This window comes from Dermacentor silvarum, chromosome 3 (assembly GCF_013339745.2).
Source record: "Dermacentor silvarum isolate Dsil-2018 chromosome 3, BIME_Dsil_1.4, whole genome shotgun sequence".
Taxonomy (NCBI): Eukaryota; Metazoa; Arthropoda; class Arachnida; order Ixodida; family Ixodidae; genus Dermacentor; species Dermacentor silvarum.
The window spans coordinates 192,562,635-192,579,721 of record NC_051156.1 but is presented as its reverse complement, the minus strand read 5'-3'; the positions used below and the strand labels follow the sequence as shown (position 1 = coordinate 192,579,721).

At 46.5% G+C, this 17,087-nt stretch overlaps 1 protein-coding gene across 3 annotated transcripts in view; it reads left to right on the top strand.

Moving 5' to 3' along the window:
- The window catches only part of LOC119446366 (mitochondrial sodium/calcium exchanger protein), a 150,170-nt gene that overhangs the window by 91,554 nt on the left and 41,529 nt on the right, over positions 1–17,087 (top strand). For all 3 annotated transcript variants that reach the window (XM_037710777.2, XM_049664095.1, XM_037710778.2), the window contains exons 3-6: positions 3,858–3,910; positions 5,557–5,614; positions 7,563–7,665; positions 8,767–8,934. In XM_037710777.2, the coding sequence (XP_037566705.1) occupies positions 3,858–3,910; positions 5,557–5,614; positions 7,563–7,665; positions 8,767–8,934 (382 nt within the window). The remainder of the gene's footprint in view (positions 1–3,857; positions 3,911–5,556; positions 5,615–7,562; positions 7,666–8,766; positions 8,935–17,087) is intronic.

Here is a 17,087-nt window from a genome sequence, read left to right as displayed (position 1 = left end):
ATCCAGTTTAGCGGCGCCGCCTGAGTGGGGTGAAATCGTGGCGCGGGTTTGTACAACGTGCAAGAACTTTCTCGTTAAGCAGAATATGAGTATCGTTACCCGCCCATGCCACCAAGTCTACCGGTTCTGAACGATGTGGCCGAACGTTTACTTTCGCCACGGATTCCCTTCGTTCAGATCCGTCGTGTTCTTTTTGCCAGAGTTTGATGTTGCCACGGGATCACAAGCTGTCACAATGCCCGAGTTTAGCATGGTTGCTTATGCCAGTCGTGTTGACGTTACCAGAAGCTCTGGAGTCTGTATCTATGTGAGGAATGGGATTGCTGCCAGTGAACTGCCAAACGTAGCGGTGCCCAAGGGTGAAGCCTGCGCCGTTCAGCTTGACGAAAGTGGTGTAGTCATCGAAGCCGTGTACGTGTCGCCGAACAATTCAGTTAAAGACACTATAGACGTAGTGGCTACGTCTATACCTAGTCGTGCGGCAAGTGAACTGTGTGTGGTGGCTGGTGACTTCAATCGTGCTCCAGACTCTCTTGGTGTTCCTTTGAAGGACACGTTTAACCTGGACTTAGCCAGTGTTCCAACTGTACTGACGACCCAATGGGGAACCACCATTGAGCTTGTGTATCACAGACAGACAATCAATTCAATAAATACTTCGTTGGGGCCATAGAGACGGCAGCTTGTTACTACACTGACCACCGAGCCGTCTTTGTGGCAATAGAGAAGCAACCAGACGTTGAGCAATATATATATATATATATATATATATATATATATATATATATATATATATATATATATATATGCGTCACATAATGCGTATACCGTGTGCGTGTCATTGAAGCAGCAGTAAGCGTGATAATCAAGCTAACCCTAGACAACCAGGAAAGCTAAGAATAACCAGCTGAACTTTCGCTCACGCTACGTATCTCCTGGCATAGCCCGAGCTAAGCCACTGCTTTCTTTTTTTTTTTATCCGATGACCGCATTTTACCGGCTAACAAAAGTTAAAGGTTATCGCTCAACGCAGGACGCGTAGCGGTGTGCGAATATTCGAAACTTTCGAATAACGAATCGAATAGTGTCTTATTTAAAGAGACACGGTTGTTGGTGGATGCGAAACGGTAGATTCGCCCTGCGAACACGAGCACGTTCACGGTCCCGCTCCCGCTGCCATTCCTTCAACGCCGCAACGGCGAGTGCGGAGCGGGTGAGGAGGAGAACCTGTCAAGCGGCTGTGGGCAGGAGGGTTTCCGGCCGCAAGCGGCGGGTGAGGAGGACTTGGTTTTGCCCGTACGACGACAGCCACACCGACGGCGCGAGTCAGGCATTACAAGCTTCGCTTGAATAATAATAATAATAATAATAATAATAATAATAATAATAATAATAATAATAATAATAATAATAATAATAATAATAATAATAAACGCTTGCCTGGTGAGGGCCCGTTTCCCAAGAGCCTTCACTTCATATTTTTGATTAGGTTTCAAGATTGTCACGTGCGCTCCCTCCTAGTATTTTTTCTTTCCTGCGCGTCCAAAATGCAGAAAATTCAGGAGGAAATTACTATTATAATTTTTTTTCGGTGGGGGGGGGGGGGGGCACAAAAAAAGTAATGAGGCAAGGGTATAAATAGCCCGCCTTCTCGCACCACGACGCCAGAACCTTTAGTCGTGCTTCTATCTAGTCTACTACCAATCTATATTAAACAATTCGTGCGATAGAACGTCCCCTGTCCGGCGCTGTAGAACGGTACCAGAGTAATTTCCTGCGGGGACTTCGGGTATACCAAGCAACATGGAGTTTTCAACAAGACTCACTAGAGGGGCGCTGGGATCGTTGAGCTACCGCTCGAATGATGAGTAGAACATCTATTTATCTAATCTTCATGCCTGGTAGCTTCGTACGTTCTTGTGACGTTATTTATGAAGCTTTATTTTTTAAATTTCGAAGCAATCGCTGTTTTCTAAACACAGCAAGTCGATTGATATCTGCGCACATGTAAAAATCACTGCGGATTGTGGCATTGATAACGTCAATGTGTTCCAACTGATCGATTTGCGAAGTCGCAAAGAAAAAGGAGAGACCATTTGAAGCCAGGAGGACTGAAGTTTAGCCAGATTCATGTATGCTGCTCATCATACCTCCGAGGTGACTGAAGCGCCATGCTTGTGGTTCCTGTAGAGAAAGAGTGAGAGAGAGAGAGAGAGAAAGCACTTTATTTGCACCCGTCAGAGAGTATGGGTGATCGGGGTGAGACGCAGCTCTCCCTTTCCCCGTCTACCTCCCCCCTAGACGTCGGCCGGAATCAGTTGGCTTCCGGCGGTGGCCTGGGCTTGACAGATGGCTTGTTTTTGGGCTTGTTCTTCCTGGCTATGGGGGGACGGTTCCCATGACTCTTTGTTTCCATGTAGTAATTTTCGTACGAAACTCTGTGGCCGAGCAGATAAGACTTAGCGTCAGCGAATAACCGATAAGCCAGAACATATGCACAAACGAAGCGAAGGTGGCGACACCGTCTTCACATTCCCGCACTAGGTCTCTGTGACGTCACGGGTCCGAAGAGATAATCTGCTCGAGGCTAATGAATTACTGAGCAATAAAGTATCGCGTTGTATCGAAGTGGGAGCGAACACTAAATCTATCACTTTTTTGATAGCTTGCGCGCAAAAGTATGCAAAAGTATGGCAAAGCGTATTTCCGGTTTTGTGAACGGCGCCAGACACGCGATGGTAAAAATGCCTTGAAATCACCGACGTCACACTGACGCCAAAGCAGAGGCGGTTTGGGCGCCACATTCAAACATGGAAGTTTGTCTTTCATTTTTCCTAAGAAACGATAGGCCTCTTTTTCAGCAGAAAATAGCAAAAAAAAATGTTTGAAAGAACACGCTACAGCACGAATTCGTAAAACATTGTGCTATTGCGCTTTGGTGGGCTTTTTTTACATTGTAGACCTCTAGATAAGGTTGGCGGTAAACTTGAGAAAACTATTCAGAGTTAAGAGGAAGCTAAATACAGCAGAACGGATAAATTAATCGGATTTCTCGGTAACCACGGCGCCGATTTTTATCAGATTTGTTGCGTGAAAAAGAAGCTAAAATCTAGCGACTGTAGCAAGCGGATCTTTTTTTTTTTTATTAGGCTGTCAATTTGTTCACAAAAATTCTTGATAGTTTCAAAATTCAAGAACAATACTGAACTATCAAGTTTACAACACTATAGCTCAGCACTGAAAAAATACGTTAACGCACTGCTGTCAACAGCACCTAACAATAAATCTGAAGCGGACAAAGTTGAGGCATCCTACACCTCTCGCAAGTATAGGAATAAACTGTTACACGAATTTTGCAAAACCTGCGTAAACAAAGCAACAATTTATCGTAAGCTACAAATATTCACATTAAATTTGTCCGCCTTAAATGCTGTAACAAATGAAGTTTACATAACTGCTATATCTCTTTTTGTCATGAGTTTGTAAACTTCGTGCCCCAGTTTGTTTTTTAACTTACGAATATGTTGGGGAATTTTGGCAAGACATTCCAGGTCCTAAATCAAAGTTATGCTTCCTAGAATCACTACAACCTAACTTCTTTATCTGAAATGCAACGCATTTAATTCGCATCGGTGTAGCGCAGTTGTCTCGCAACAGCATTTTCGCTGCGCTTAATTTGCATGTATTTGAATAGCGAAATAGAACTTGGCTTGCTGGGCTGAGCATATCACCTGCTGGGCTTGAGACTGAGTGTATTCAGCGTTAAAAGTGAAACAATGTTAAACGTTTCATCGAAACCTTGAAGGTGTACCACGTTTACCGCTTATCTCTAACTTTTTTTTTCTCCGTCTATCCAGGCATTGGGCCTCCTCATCATGTTCGTGGGCCTGGGGATCACGGCTGACGACTTGTGAGTTTACGAACACTATACGCTGTGCCACCAGTGCTAAATCCTTTCCTTTTTTTTTATGCTCGATGCATTGTTCGCAATCTTGCGTGTGCAAATTGTGTGACTCTCGCTGAATCTCGTCCCATTTGGACTTTTCCTAAGCGACGTTGGAGGATGTCAAGGTCGTTTCACAGTCGCCGAGTGGAGCAGTATAATAGGTCCTTCATATAAGAGGAGAATTGCGCGTTCTGAACGTGAAATAATCTAGCTAGGCCGTAAATTGTACGTAAAGAGAAGAAGAAGAAGATTGCGCCAAGTTTACGAGAACATTCGTGCATTTATATTTGGAGATATAATAAAGAACCCTGCGTGGTCAAGATTGACCAGGAGCACCCCGCTAAGACCTCTCTCAAAGCCCTGCGCTTGCTCTGAGATGTTAAACGTCATCAATAAATCATACGCTATGCGTCGTCCACTGCGTCATGCCCGGCCTTTCCACGTAGCATTGCCTCTTGCGTAATCTTCTGGATACGTGCACCGTTGCGCAGGGTCATATAGGGTACTGGCTACGAAGTTTTTAATCTCTTAGTTATGCATTTAGAGGCTACTGCAATGCATTCGTCGGCGGCTGTCGTGAAGCTGGTCATGCCAGCGTCCTTTACTGAGGTGTTCCAGCCATACGACGTTGGCATCGTCAGTTGATCCATCAGTTCATTCGCTGAAAAACGGAAAAGGACACACCAGGCAATAACGATGCAGCGTGACGGAGTTCCTTTCTTGAGCCTGTCGATCACTGCTCCGAACCGAGTCTTCGGTAAGGCAGCCCGTATGTATAACACGAAAACGTAGGGGAGGAGGAATTGCAGTGAGGGTAGTTGAGCCTTTGCCCAAGCTGGCTACCCTGCGCGCGGGGAATGGAAGGGGATACTGTCCAGTAGCTTTGGCCAAGACACTTGAGGCTTTGCTATCGACACGCTGTTCCTTGTGTAGTGCGCATGAATTACCATCTTTTCTCTACTGCAGCTGCGATTGTGAACGGTACGTAATATTTGTTCCAGAAAATTAGGGTAGTTTGCATTATTCCTTACTTGTTGTTTTAGTTTTGCGCATTATGAGATCTCACGTCGTAAAAACGCCAAAGTTTGTTGAGGACAGATAGCAAGGGCTTCTGGGGCCATGTTTAAGCTTTCTTGACCTTGTATAACTTGAATAGTAGCTTACACTTGACTGCAGGCAGTGCGTACATAAAAATAGGACATTTTCAAATTAGCATTCACTTGTCTGTGTTCAGGCTATGAGAGCTCGCAAAGTTCGACGAGCGGAAGAACCATTATGCAATAATATACGTATGCAGAATATATAGAGTATAGTTCTATGTATTTCCATGTCAGCGGGAACGCGCCTTTAAGGTTGCAAGTCGGGATATTAGGATTTGACTCTTGGCTGCAGACACGTAATAGCCAACGTAAAGACGGATGACCGAGTAAAGAAGAAAGGCTCGGCACGGTGCGTTGAACTTTCATCTTCTCCTCGTGGCATTTTCGCACGTCCCGTCTCATGATTTAATTTAACAATGACGCTTTAGAATGCCATCGATTTCTCGGGCGTTCTTTGACGTGTCTATTTTATGAAGAGGATGTTCTTTCTCTCTCTCTCTTTCTTCACAGCTTGACGCCGTCGCTCATCGTGATATCGGACTCGTTGCACCTGTCTCAGAATATTGCTGTATCCTTTTCTGTGTGTTTTTTTATTTTGTTTTATTTTTGCATCCTTCTGTTCTATTGTCGTGGACTTTTGATTTCACCTCCGTTCAGGTCGTCTTTTGGACACACTGGGTACAAATTCAGTGCAAATACGTACAGCCTCTGTCGAAAGAAACGAAGCCACGTAGCACGTGACCGCAGCCTGCGGGGTCGACAACGGGCGACCAATGTAGAACGCAACCCAAGTGCCTGGCTTCTTAGTCAACAACAGATACTCGGCCCCTATGGGGGACGAGGGGGGGGGGGGGGGGGTAATCTGGACGCTGTCAAGTTCCGCCATATTATCCCGTTAGCCATATTCTCAGTTTTGATTGGCTCACAGGGCTGCCACGCGGATTCTCTCTGATTGGCTCAAAACGCCAAGATGGCGGAATTCGACTATACACGTCGGGAATTTCAGAGCCTCCAGGATGGCACCACAGCTGCTTGCATTGCGACTGTGTCCCGGAAGACTGAAGATGCCACCAAAGAATTGAAAGTGGAGCTACGTTGAAGCCAGTTGTACCGATTTATTACAACCGCTTGGTGACAGACAAGGATTGTTATTCCGGGGCATTAGCGAATTCCGCCATCACTGTCGAATTCGCCATCTTGTCATTTCTGATTGGCTCACAAGGCGACTACGCGCTCTCCTATTGGGCCAAAACGCCAACATGGCGGTATTCGGCAACGTGGCGGAATTTGACATTGTTTTGAATAGCACCGAATGGAGAAGTTCCCAGAGGGACTGCAGTGGTTCTTTCACGATGTTGAATTGCACGCTTTTCTTTTACTTGTCTGATTATGCGATGCGGCAACTCACCTGCATAATTTAAAGAAATGACCGCTGTGCTGAGTATACTGTGAGATCTGTAATCGATCGCCAGTTATACTCGCACCACTCGAAAGCTCTAGAGAGTAAGGCGAACCTTCGAACTCACATCTAAGAGCTCTTCATAGCGCCAGACATTCCACGGGATCGGTACGATGCGTCCGCGTCAATCGGCAATGGTCATATATTCCTAGTGGCTTCATTTCTATTGACAAAGGCTGTGACAGTACGCTCGCAATGTCGCATATTATTTTTGCAGAAGAGGGATAAATGCATACAGCATTCAAATATGTTCATCTGCTGACCGTTGTTTCTTGGGTTCCAAAGCTTGACTGGCGATCGGAGATGTTCCCTTGCTTTAATGATGTATTTTCTGTCAAAGAAATTTTTGGGAAGTGAATCGAATTAGATTAAGTTGGCCTCAGAAAAGAAACAAAGCGAGAGGGATATAGCGTGCCTCGTCTGAAAGCCTGTACATTCTGGATTTCACGCTGGAAGCAGCGACAACGGGATACGAGAGAATGTATTGTAAACAATAAAAATCAGGTGCAAATTTTCACCTTTTTGCTCTATATTTTGTGTGATAGTTTCGTCCATGTATAACGGGCGCTGCTCAAGCCGTTCGGGCTTGAATTTGTTTTCTGTGGGTGATTGTTCTGGCTGCCTGTCTGTTTCTTTGTTTGTTTGTATGTGTGTTCGTTTGTTTGTTTTCCCTTCATCTGCTGTATACCTATCGTGCCTTGCCATTCGTTCGTTCTTGTTTCGCGCGTCCACTTGTTTTGTTTGATTTCTCTTGCTTTTTTATTTTAAATTATTTAAGATTTTTGTCGTCTGCACCGCTTTAACTGAACTGGACTTCTTTCAATGCGTCCTACGCTTTGTAGTTATAATTTTTTTTCTCCACACGAGCAGCTTGCCTATACAGTCGCACCCAGCGCCCCTTTTGTTTAAAAAACATTCTGTTTGTCCGTAGTGGCCTTAGTGCTGCATACGAGGTCCATTTATCCTCCAGCGACGTCATGAACGCCGTTTCGCTGTGTCCGCAATTCTCACCGCTCGGTACGCGTGTGATCCTTGACTTTGGCTGGACGGCCGTAAGGGCGTCACCTTCTTGGCGTTCGGCAATGGGGCACCGGACATCTTGTCGTCGCTGGCGGGCATCCAGCAGGCAAGACCCGAGCTCGTCATCGGGGAGCTGTTCGGTAAGCATGCTTTCCGTGTAAATGCAGTCGCCCCATGAAGGCGTTCTGCTAAGTGTTGCATGAATTGGACTATCAGGTGTGCACGGCTCTTCGTTCTAATCTACTTTTGCTCGTTCTCGCTCAAATATCGCACAGAGGTAGACTTTTTTTTCCGGAGAGTTTAGTTTATTGCTACATTTTCGGGCATTACTTGGTGGCGTCGCCACAGACGAACCCCACCTTGGATTTATTGTGGACAAAGGTCTGCAAGTAATTCTTGGAAACCTAGCTGATATTAATTAAGCGAAACTCACTGCAAAATACTACTTACTATGCAATGTCTGAGCGCGAATTAGCCGTCGGTTTAGCTGGAACAGTCATATAAGCCTGTCGTTCCTATTTATTCGACTTACGTACGGTAGGTAATAAATGCAAGGATTATAAAGAAGACATTGGCAGTTGACCTTCTGCATGCCAGGAGGGAATTTTTAGCCGGACGAAAGCTTATTAGAGTTTCCTACAAAATCACTACGAACAACTATGGCGCCAGTGTCTACAAGAGCTGCAAATGTGTGGCGATTCCGCGCCAGTATGGCACGGGTGTTATCGCACTTGACCCCCATCGAAATGCGGCCGCCGCGGTTTGAATTCGATCCCGCGGTGGCCACGCCACCGCGGCAGGTCAGCTTGAAAGTGTCCTGGGAATGCTGACCATGCGCGAAAGTTTCTGCGCGAAATGTTTGCTACCAAGTGCGAGAGAAATCCGTCAGTTGGCAGCCTCGCCTTGCGTCCCGTGCCCTGTATCATGTGTCCTATATTAATGGTCTGATAACTTTCAGCAAGCACTGTCTCTCTTTGCATTGACCGTATCTATACGAGAAATGCACTTCGGCAGGTGGTCGGGATGCTGTCACTTCGGGCGACAAACGACCTAGCATGCACTGTCCGTCTGCAGCATTGTGGCACCGAAGCAACAGAAACTTCTTAGGATACCGACACGCTCTCCTCGTGTATCGTAACAATCGACGTTGCCCCAAAGTGAGGGGGTTCGCCTATACGTTGCGTCCTTACGGCGTTTCCTCCTGTCCGTGCAATGGGCAACATTCGGTGATTCCGTTGCAGGCGCGGGCATCTTCGTGACGTGTGTGGTGGCCGGCTCGGTGTACCTGACGCAAGACTTCAACGTCATGGAGAGGCCATTCCTCCGCGACGTCATCTTCTACATCAGCGCCACCTTCTGGGCCTTCTACCTCTTCTACACGCAGAGAATAACCATCGCCCACTCTATCGGTGAGTATACTACATCCAGTCTCCTCTCTCTCTCTTCTCTCCCCTTTTACGCGCAAGCGTAAACGTCAGCCTGTTTCCAGGAATGGCATAGCGTACGCTCCTCGCCAAGACTTGCGCATGGCCTGCTGCAGATAACCGTCACTGTCGCCAGTAAATATAGCGTGGTGTGCTCCTATACTGCAGCGAGAGAGAGAGATACGATGACGGGTGACGCGCCTGCTGGACGATTTCTCTGGCAGCGTCGTGAGCGGCTTAGTTCCGGGCAATGCCCGAATGACCCGGGGCCCCCATCGATTGCACGTGGCGGCGACGGGATGGGGATGCGCTTGAGAGTGTATTGCGAGAAGCAAATGCGTTGTCTGCGTTTTAAAGCGAAGCTCTTAGCCTCTAGTTGGTCGGCATTTTTCGTGGGGTGCTTACCCCAAAAAACAGTACCGCCACCTAGTGACCGCGGCCATTTAGACAGACTTTAAACGGCAGCTATAGAAAAGAGCTTTGTGTTTCAGTTTCCCCGTAATAGAAATATGTTTTCTCGTGTAATAGAATTACCACCCGATGCTGTATCATGTCTGCAGGTTGTGTCTAAGTCTTACTTTACGAATTTTATGACGCATTTTACTCCGAGAAATTCAATTAGTTCAATAACGCACTTGCGCTTCGGCGGAGGGCCTACAAGAATGAGGATGTATGCGGCACTTCCGCAAACGTGCGTGCGTGCGTGCGTGCGTGCGTGCGTGCGTGACGAACGGTGCTTGTGTGACGTCGTCAAACGTTAGTTTGGGTCATGGTTTGGGTGGTCGGGTACTTGTCTAAGATCGGTTGTGCTTGTCTCACTCTTACTACCCTTTTCTTTTTTGTAATAAAATGTTTACTGTCTCTCTCTCACGTCGACACAAAAGCAGGTGACACTTAAAGCACAACGAGAGCGGCGAGCACAGCCGACGATCGTCGAAATCTGATGTGAGAATCAGACGCGTCGGCTATTTGTACATGGTCCAATGAACCTTCCAGCGTAATCGTTTGTGCTCGCGTACGTAAGTTCCAGAATGTACACCAGTATTCCCCATCTTGTACAGAATTTGATTACACGAGGCTCGGCGACAACGTAGACAACAGATGGGACCACAGATATGACACTTGAGAAACTTCTGGTACAGAAAGGCGCGTCTATATTGCCGGAAGCGAATCGAATCGAATAAGTTTTCGAGTGATGAACAGCCGCGTTGTCACAGTTAATATAAAACGATGTTCCCATCCCAGCATTTCCAAAATTACGAAGTTTCTGTCATTACAGAGTACGTTATGAAGCGTTGTTTATTATAAAGAGCAGAAATGGAGCATTAGGAGCTAACAGCCAGCTTCTTCGCATGTACGGCGCTCCTCAGAGTGTGCGAATAATCGCTGCACAGCCTTTAAAGTATGGCTACCTAAGTGACGTAGCCTGCTCCACTGCGCAAGTTCTCATGGTTTATGTCTGTACTGTAAGCTCGCGGGCGTGAAAACTTACCGTCTTTTCGCTCCAGTTTTATGTATATCTGGGAGCAGTTGACGTTCCGAAATATTCGAAAAGTATTCGAAAAATATTCGCATTTACGAACAGTGACTATTCGATTCGAAGACCGAATCGAATGGACACTATTCGATTCGTTATTCGAAAGTTTCGAATATTCGCGCACCGCTACGCTTCCTCTGCTGAGCGATAACCATTAACTTTTGTTAGCTGGTGAAATGCGGTCACCGGATAAAAATAACCAAGTGTGCGTGTCAATAGTATTACTATACTCGCGGACAACTATTTGTAGCTATGAAGGGAAAGCTACGGAGGCAAAGCGTGCACAAGTGAGAACGCTTCTGAAAAGAGTCCCGCGTTTTAATCCACGTTAGTCTATGGGCTGGGGAAGAGAAAGCGTAAACACCTTGTTAGCAACAGTTCAATAAGACAGAACACACCACTGAGAGTAAAAGTTGACTCATTCTACGGCTTTTCCCTTCTGCGTCTGGGCAAACGCGAAACCGTCACACGTTGAAGCTGCGTCGATTCAGCCTCTGTTACGAGCTAGCCAAAAGCACTGTCAAATGCTACCGGACTACTTGGCGCCGTAACACATGTGGAGCAGCCACGCGCCCGTAGCTTAAATTTCCCTTCGTAGCCACAGAAAGCTGTCCGCGAGTATATGGAGCCAAGACATGCATTGTGTTTTCGTTATATGGGGTTTTAGCCAGCGAACCCCCTATGCTGTCCATACTGATAGATGTTTTGCGTCGAAACACATAGTTTCAGGCATATTTGCCTTGCTTTGTGGAGTTGTTATATTAAAGTATATGAAGGAATCTTAAAAAAAGCTGTTTGTAGATGTTTCCGTTAATGTTGTTTATAATGCGAAATAGATATTAAGAGGAAATTTCCTGACTAACCAGAGCAAGTTCGGGGGCTTTTCAAGGTACCGTATGTTAGCAGTCTGTACAATATTTGATTCCATTGGCAACTGTCCGTTGTGCTCCTAAATCGCCATAATGTGCCCCTATAACGTGCGGGGTATGCGCCATTGTCGTTAGTATTTCGATGTTGTTTGTACCTTAAAACAAGTGCACATGTATTTCTAAGAATGTTTTCGGTGAAATAAACTTCTTTTAAACAGTAATATTTTAACCTCCTTGTCAATATGCGAAAAAAGCGCGAGATATGCACGTGCTCGCATTCACCCGTGTTTGTGCTGCGGTAGTTGGTGAACCAGGACAGTGCGGAGAATCCGAACGCAGACATGATTAGATAGACAACCTTCGCAGATGTATGCCTAGCGAGAACAACTGGTACATCAAAGCGCGAAGCTGCATACGCCGCTTCTCACACTCCTCACAAGTACTAAGCGTCTGTTATCAGTTCTTGTGACGAGTCAACACCCGATGCCGCCTTTACGTTATGAGCGACTCCATGGTGATACGGTCGCTTCGGGGCCCCCAAGCAGGCGGCGTTGATGAACAGCGCCCCCAGGTTTCAGTGCCGCAGCCGTATTCAATCTCCTAGATGACCTCCAACGTGGACGCAGTGAAAGGCGACGGGAGATGCAACTATTACGGATTACTAGCAAAAACAAAAGAAATAAAAAGCAAAAGAAAGAAAAGAAAAAGGAAAGAAAAGAAAACCTCGCAAAGAAACTTTTGAAGCATCCTGTGGTCCGTTATCTAGGTCAATAAATCACAGCGGACCCCGATCATGAAAAGGAAATTTACAGGACAATAAAATTGGGTTGGAGGGCATACGGCAGGCATTGTCAAATCCTGACTGCGAGCTTACCACTGTCGTCGAAAATAAAAGTGTACAATCATTGCGTTCTACCGGTGCTAACATATGGGACAGAAACTTGGAGGTGAACAAAGAAGCTCTAGAACTAGTTAAGGACCGCACGAAGAGAGATGGAACGAAAAATGTTAGGCCTAACGTTAAGGGACAGGAAGAGAGCGGCGTGGATCAGAAGGCAAACTGGGATAGCCGAGTATTCTAATCGACATTCATAAAAAGAAATGGGCAGGCCATGTAATGCGTAGGACGGATAACCGGTGGACCATTAGAGTTACAGAATGGATACCAAGAGAAGGGAAGCGCAGTAGAGGTCGGCAGAAAACCAGATGGGGTGATGAAGTTAGGAAATTTGCAGGCGCAAGTTGGAATCACGCAGCTAGCGCAAGACAGGGGTAATTGGAGATCGCAGGGAGAGGCCTTCGTCCTGTAGTGGACATGTAAAAATAGGCTGATGATGGTTCGTTAGCGGGCGTCAGTTGTTTTGAGGATGTCGCGCGATTCCATCGCGAGCACCTCATTGAGAGGCGGAAGGAGGAGAGACAGGGGTGACACTGAACCTGTTTAGCGAGCGTTTGCAATTAGAGACCGCACAACCCAGTTGAGTATGCTCATTTTCACTGGGAACCGCCTCGCCCAACATTAGAGCTTTTGGCGCTCGATATTCGCCTTCGGAATATCGGCCCAAATTCTCGAATAGAGAATTACTCTCAAGGGACACCTAAGAGAAAAGGAGAAATGGTGTTTAGCGTTTAGCCGGTGGGTATAAGACATTCGGCTTCTCAAAGGGGGGTCGTATACGATCAAATCCCACCACCGCCAACGTTTTTTTTTTCCTTTCAAATTTATTTTGTTTTATACGTTTAATTTCTTTATAGCGATTCGTCTTACCTGACGGACGGACAGGGTTTCCTCGTTGGGCAGGCATAGAAGTGCTTACGCATTAAAAAAAACAAAAAGGCAAATTGAGCGCATTGACAAACTATCCTTCTAAAGAGCAAAGTAAATAACTCTGACCGTGAAAAGCTGCCGAATAAACCAGAAAGGAAGTAAAGGCGTACGAAAGTGTGGTTGCGACGCCGCCTAGAAGTTCCCGCGCCATATTACCGTGACGTCACAGACTTCGTCGGCGTCTGCTCGCGTCTAGTTGACTTAATTCTTACCGGTAAAGATGGACTACGTTGTATTTCATAGAAAAACCAGCGACTAATTCGATATATAAAATAAGAAATTTAGGCAAACATTTTCAAGGGGATTTTACTGCTGTTCGTTATACACAATAAATCGGTATGTGTGGGTTCGATATATCCGGGTTCGACTGTATACTGTCCCAAAACGGGCCAAATGCAAGATATATAATTCCTCGAGGTTCGTGGCATCACACTTAGGTGCCGGCGCTTTGGTTCTGGCGCTAAAAAATGGCATTATGGACGCTCATGTCTCTTCTAGTAATCAGCGTTCTGTGGGGGAAGTTAAGGACACTAACCTTTTCTGAAAGAAATATACTTTACCAGTGTAAACTTTAATGTTTGTCTTTAGTGTCCTTTTAATGCACACTTGGAATGTTCGAATGTGTGCCCCTCACAATTAATGATAGCGTACGTCAAGCTCTTCCTTATTTTTTTAATGCTCTTTTTTGGGAAAGCGTGTAATCTGCATAACTGCCTCTATACTCTACAATGCGTCGTCGTATCGCCGCCATTGTACTGGGGCCGTATTCTGAAACGATCCACTTCGGCGATCCACTGTGGCGATCCACTTCGGCGCACGCTGATTGGCTGTTTTAGCAAAATTTCAGTTCATTGGCTGGTTGAGCACGACGTCATCATTTACTTTTTCTCAACCACCAATCAGCGCGCGCCTGACGGCGATATTGTCGCCGAGGTGATACTATCGCCGAAGTGGATCGTTTCAGAATGCGGCTCCTGATCAATACGCAATCGACCATTGTATAGGCGTATATGCACAAGGAGAGGGCGCTGTAACAATGGTTCGTAGATCTATTCTGTATCACAAGCCGAGCGGGGCCGTTGTGTCAGTACTGTCATCGACAAAGGCGCTGCCGCTTATGGCGATAACAAAAGCTTTTTACTTATTTCGCCGTGCCGCTATACTTAATTGGCTTGGTCACCCAAACCACGTATTGTACTTTGGTCGGGTTGCTACAAGCTGGGCGGCAAATCAGCAGCGACCCTACAGATCTCCGCGACTCTCGGGCGGCCAAGTAGGAGGAGTGTTTAGCATTCAACAGATTCATTTTTATGCCACCACCTCGGGCCGGTAACACTGTGGCAACGAAGGAAAGGCTACATGCATGGAGTAATTAAAAAACAAAAACTAGGAGGGAGCGTTGTGCAACGCTATATTGAAGCCAAACGAGTTGGCCCAACACGTGATCGTCACGTCAGAGCGCGCGGTATGTTTTAGTCCTCCCGCTCTACATGGCACAGCTATTGACCCTTTTCCCGGCGCTCCCATGGGCGCTGCCATGTTTGATCACGTGGTGACGCGTCCATTGCTTGCCTCCCTTGCCTCCGTGTTTACAATGCAAGCGCGTGACGCCAGTGCCGGCGCAGCGAATCTCCATTTTGACGCATATCGTAGACGGTGACTGTGTGGACTACACGAAGCTCTGTCCGCAGCTTTAGATGACATGTAAGTGCTTTCAGAGCTCATTACGCCTTGTCCAAACGGCGCGAGCCGCGTATACGCTGATTGTAGTAAAAACGGGGCTAGAAATGTATTCCAAGCTGTCCAAACTTTCCGCTTATGAATTAAATCAGGATCAGTGTGCTCTTGTTTCTTTTATTTGGCAAACATTTTGAAGCAGCGGCTTTTCATGTTTCTGACTCAGAAGGTTCCTCAGTGCGGCCACTATCTGATTGTTTATTTTCAGTCTAATCGCTCGCGGGTGTGCTCTGCTGCGATAGATTTGTTCTTGCTGCGCACAAAGCTTGGAATGTAAATGTTCTGTACCTATAGTAGTAGCTAGCAGCAAAGACTTATTAACGCTAGTCCCTCGCTTACTCTGTGGACCGTCACGAAACGTTCAGCTTCCAACATTCGTGTCTTGTCAGTGTAGTCGCCGTCACTCATGTTTCGGCACATTGATTCAAGAGTGCGCCCATTCACTTATTATAGATACGTTGGCAATAGGGTGGGCGTAAGTTTGCGCGCGAGTAGGGGTGGATGTGTGCAGATAACGTGCGAGAAGCTTATATGCCAGTAAGTGGCGCTACTTCCTAAATTGTAACGAGCGGCACTCACTCTAAGTACCGACGTTCCGGAGTTGAAGTCCTTTCTTTGGAGGTTAGCTATACAGCGCTGGCGGATGAATTATCTTTTTTTATCCTCAAGGAAAGCCGTGCATCACGAAGGGCCGACAACACAGACAGGTTCGTATGTAGCAGTGGCGACACAGGTTGATTCCATTCCTTAATATGCGAATCACTATTTTTGCAGCTAACTACCGCACACATCTTCCCTTTATAGTTGCACATTTTGCAGCATGAATTGGGCACAGTACATTAGCGAACACTCAGTTGCATTTCCGACAGCTGATCGCACAGTATCAGGGCGGCAGAAGCAGTAATGGTTTCGTATTCGTGCGCATTCGCTGAGGCAACGTATGGCGCGCCGCTGAAACCGCCATCTCGTTCCTCTAGAGCAAACTACTCTGCGAAAAGGGTCAATACGGCAGGCAGACGTACAAGTGCGCATTGATTAAATGCTACCGGCAACCCAAAAATTCCCGGCCAATGATATGCTGAGTCTCAGAGGTCACGTGATGGGCCGGTGCTGCCAAGAATATTACGAATATTTACGGAGAATATTGAAATATTAGAATATTTACGGATGTTTTGCCAAAGCTGACTGCGTGATGTAAGGCTCTCTCCTATACTCCATCGCGCAAGTCGTTTGCAGCACTGCCGAAAGGAACGAGGCCTACACGGGCAATATCCTTGCGCAGCGGAATACAGTTCCGGGCGTAACTGTCTGATTATTCGAGAACTTTATTTTTGCTTGTTACAATGATGCGTTACAACGATACGTGACATGTTAGAATCTTTGTGCATGCAAGTCGTATACCGCGATTTGCTGCGGCGGTGAACAGACGACGCGGCGCGGATGAACACATTTCGTGGGGCATCCGGCCTTCCTATTGGCGAAGGAGTCCTGCAGCTTGCACAGTGCTGCGAATGACTCGCGTGATGAAGCGTAGCATAGAGTTAGTATATTAACTCTATGAAGCGTAGCTGATTTCCTTTCAATGTGGCTACATGGACGCAGTTCCTGCTCGCGTGTCACTGCGCCAAGTAGTCCGGCAGGTTTTCTGTTTCGGCTTCTCGCGACGGTTTCGCATTCCCCAAAGCGCGAAACAGGCGAAACGAATGAAAAGTTATATATATATATATATCGTGTAGACATCATCGACAAGAATTGTCTATATGTACGCGAATTACCGAAGGCTTCTAGCAAGCTATATATATATATTCGCTCTATTAAAGGAATGGCGTACATTCCTGGCGGCGGGAATATTTAGGTAGCGTTTGTTGTTTCGTTGCGTGATTCTGCGGAAAACAAAGTTGTTATTGCCAGCGCATCTGATAGCGGTAGCACAGGTGGTTATATGAATATGTGCTGATTCGTCATACGTGTGTTGTCTCCAACGGCGCGAACGCCGGCGTGGAGGGCGACTGTTGTCCTTTCTGCCGCAGCCGCCACACGGGGTAAGGGAAAAAAAGGAACGCTAACCTTCAGGCGCGCCAACATTCTCTCGCAATAGCAGGTGCATCTAAAAAAAAAAGAAAAAAAAATCACCGCCCAAGCACTTCTACAGATATTTAACCAGCGA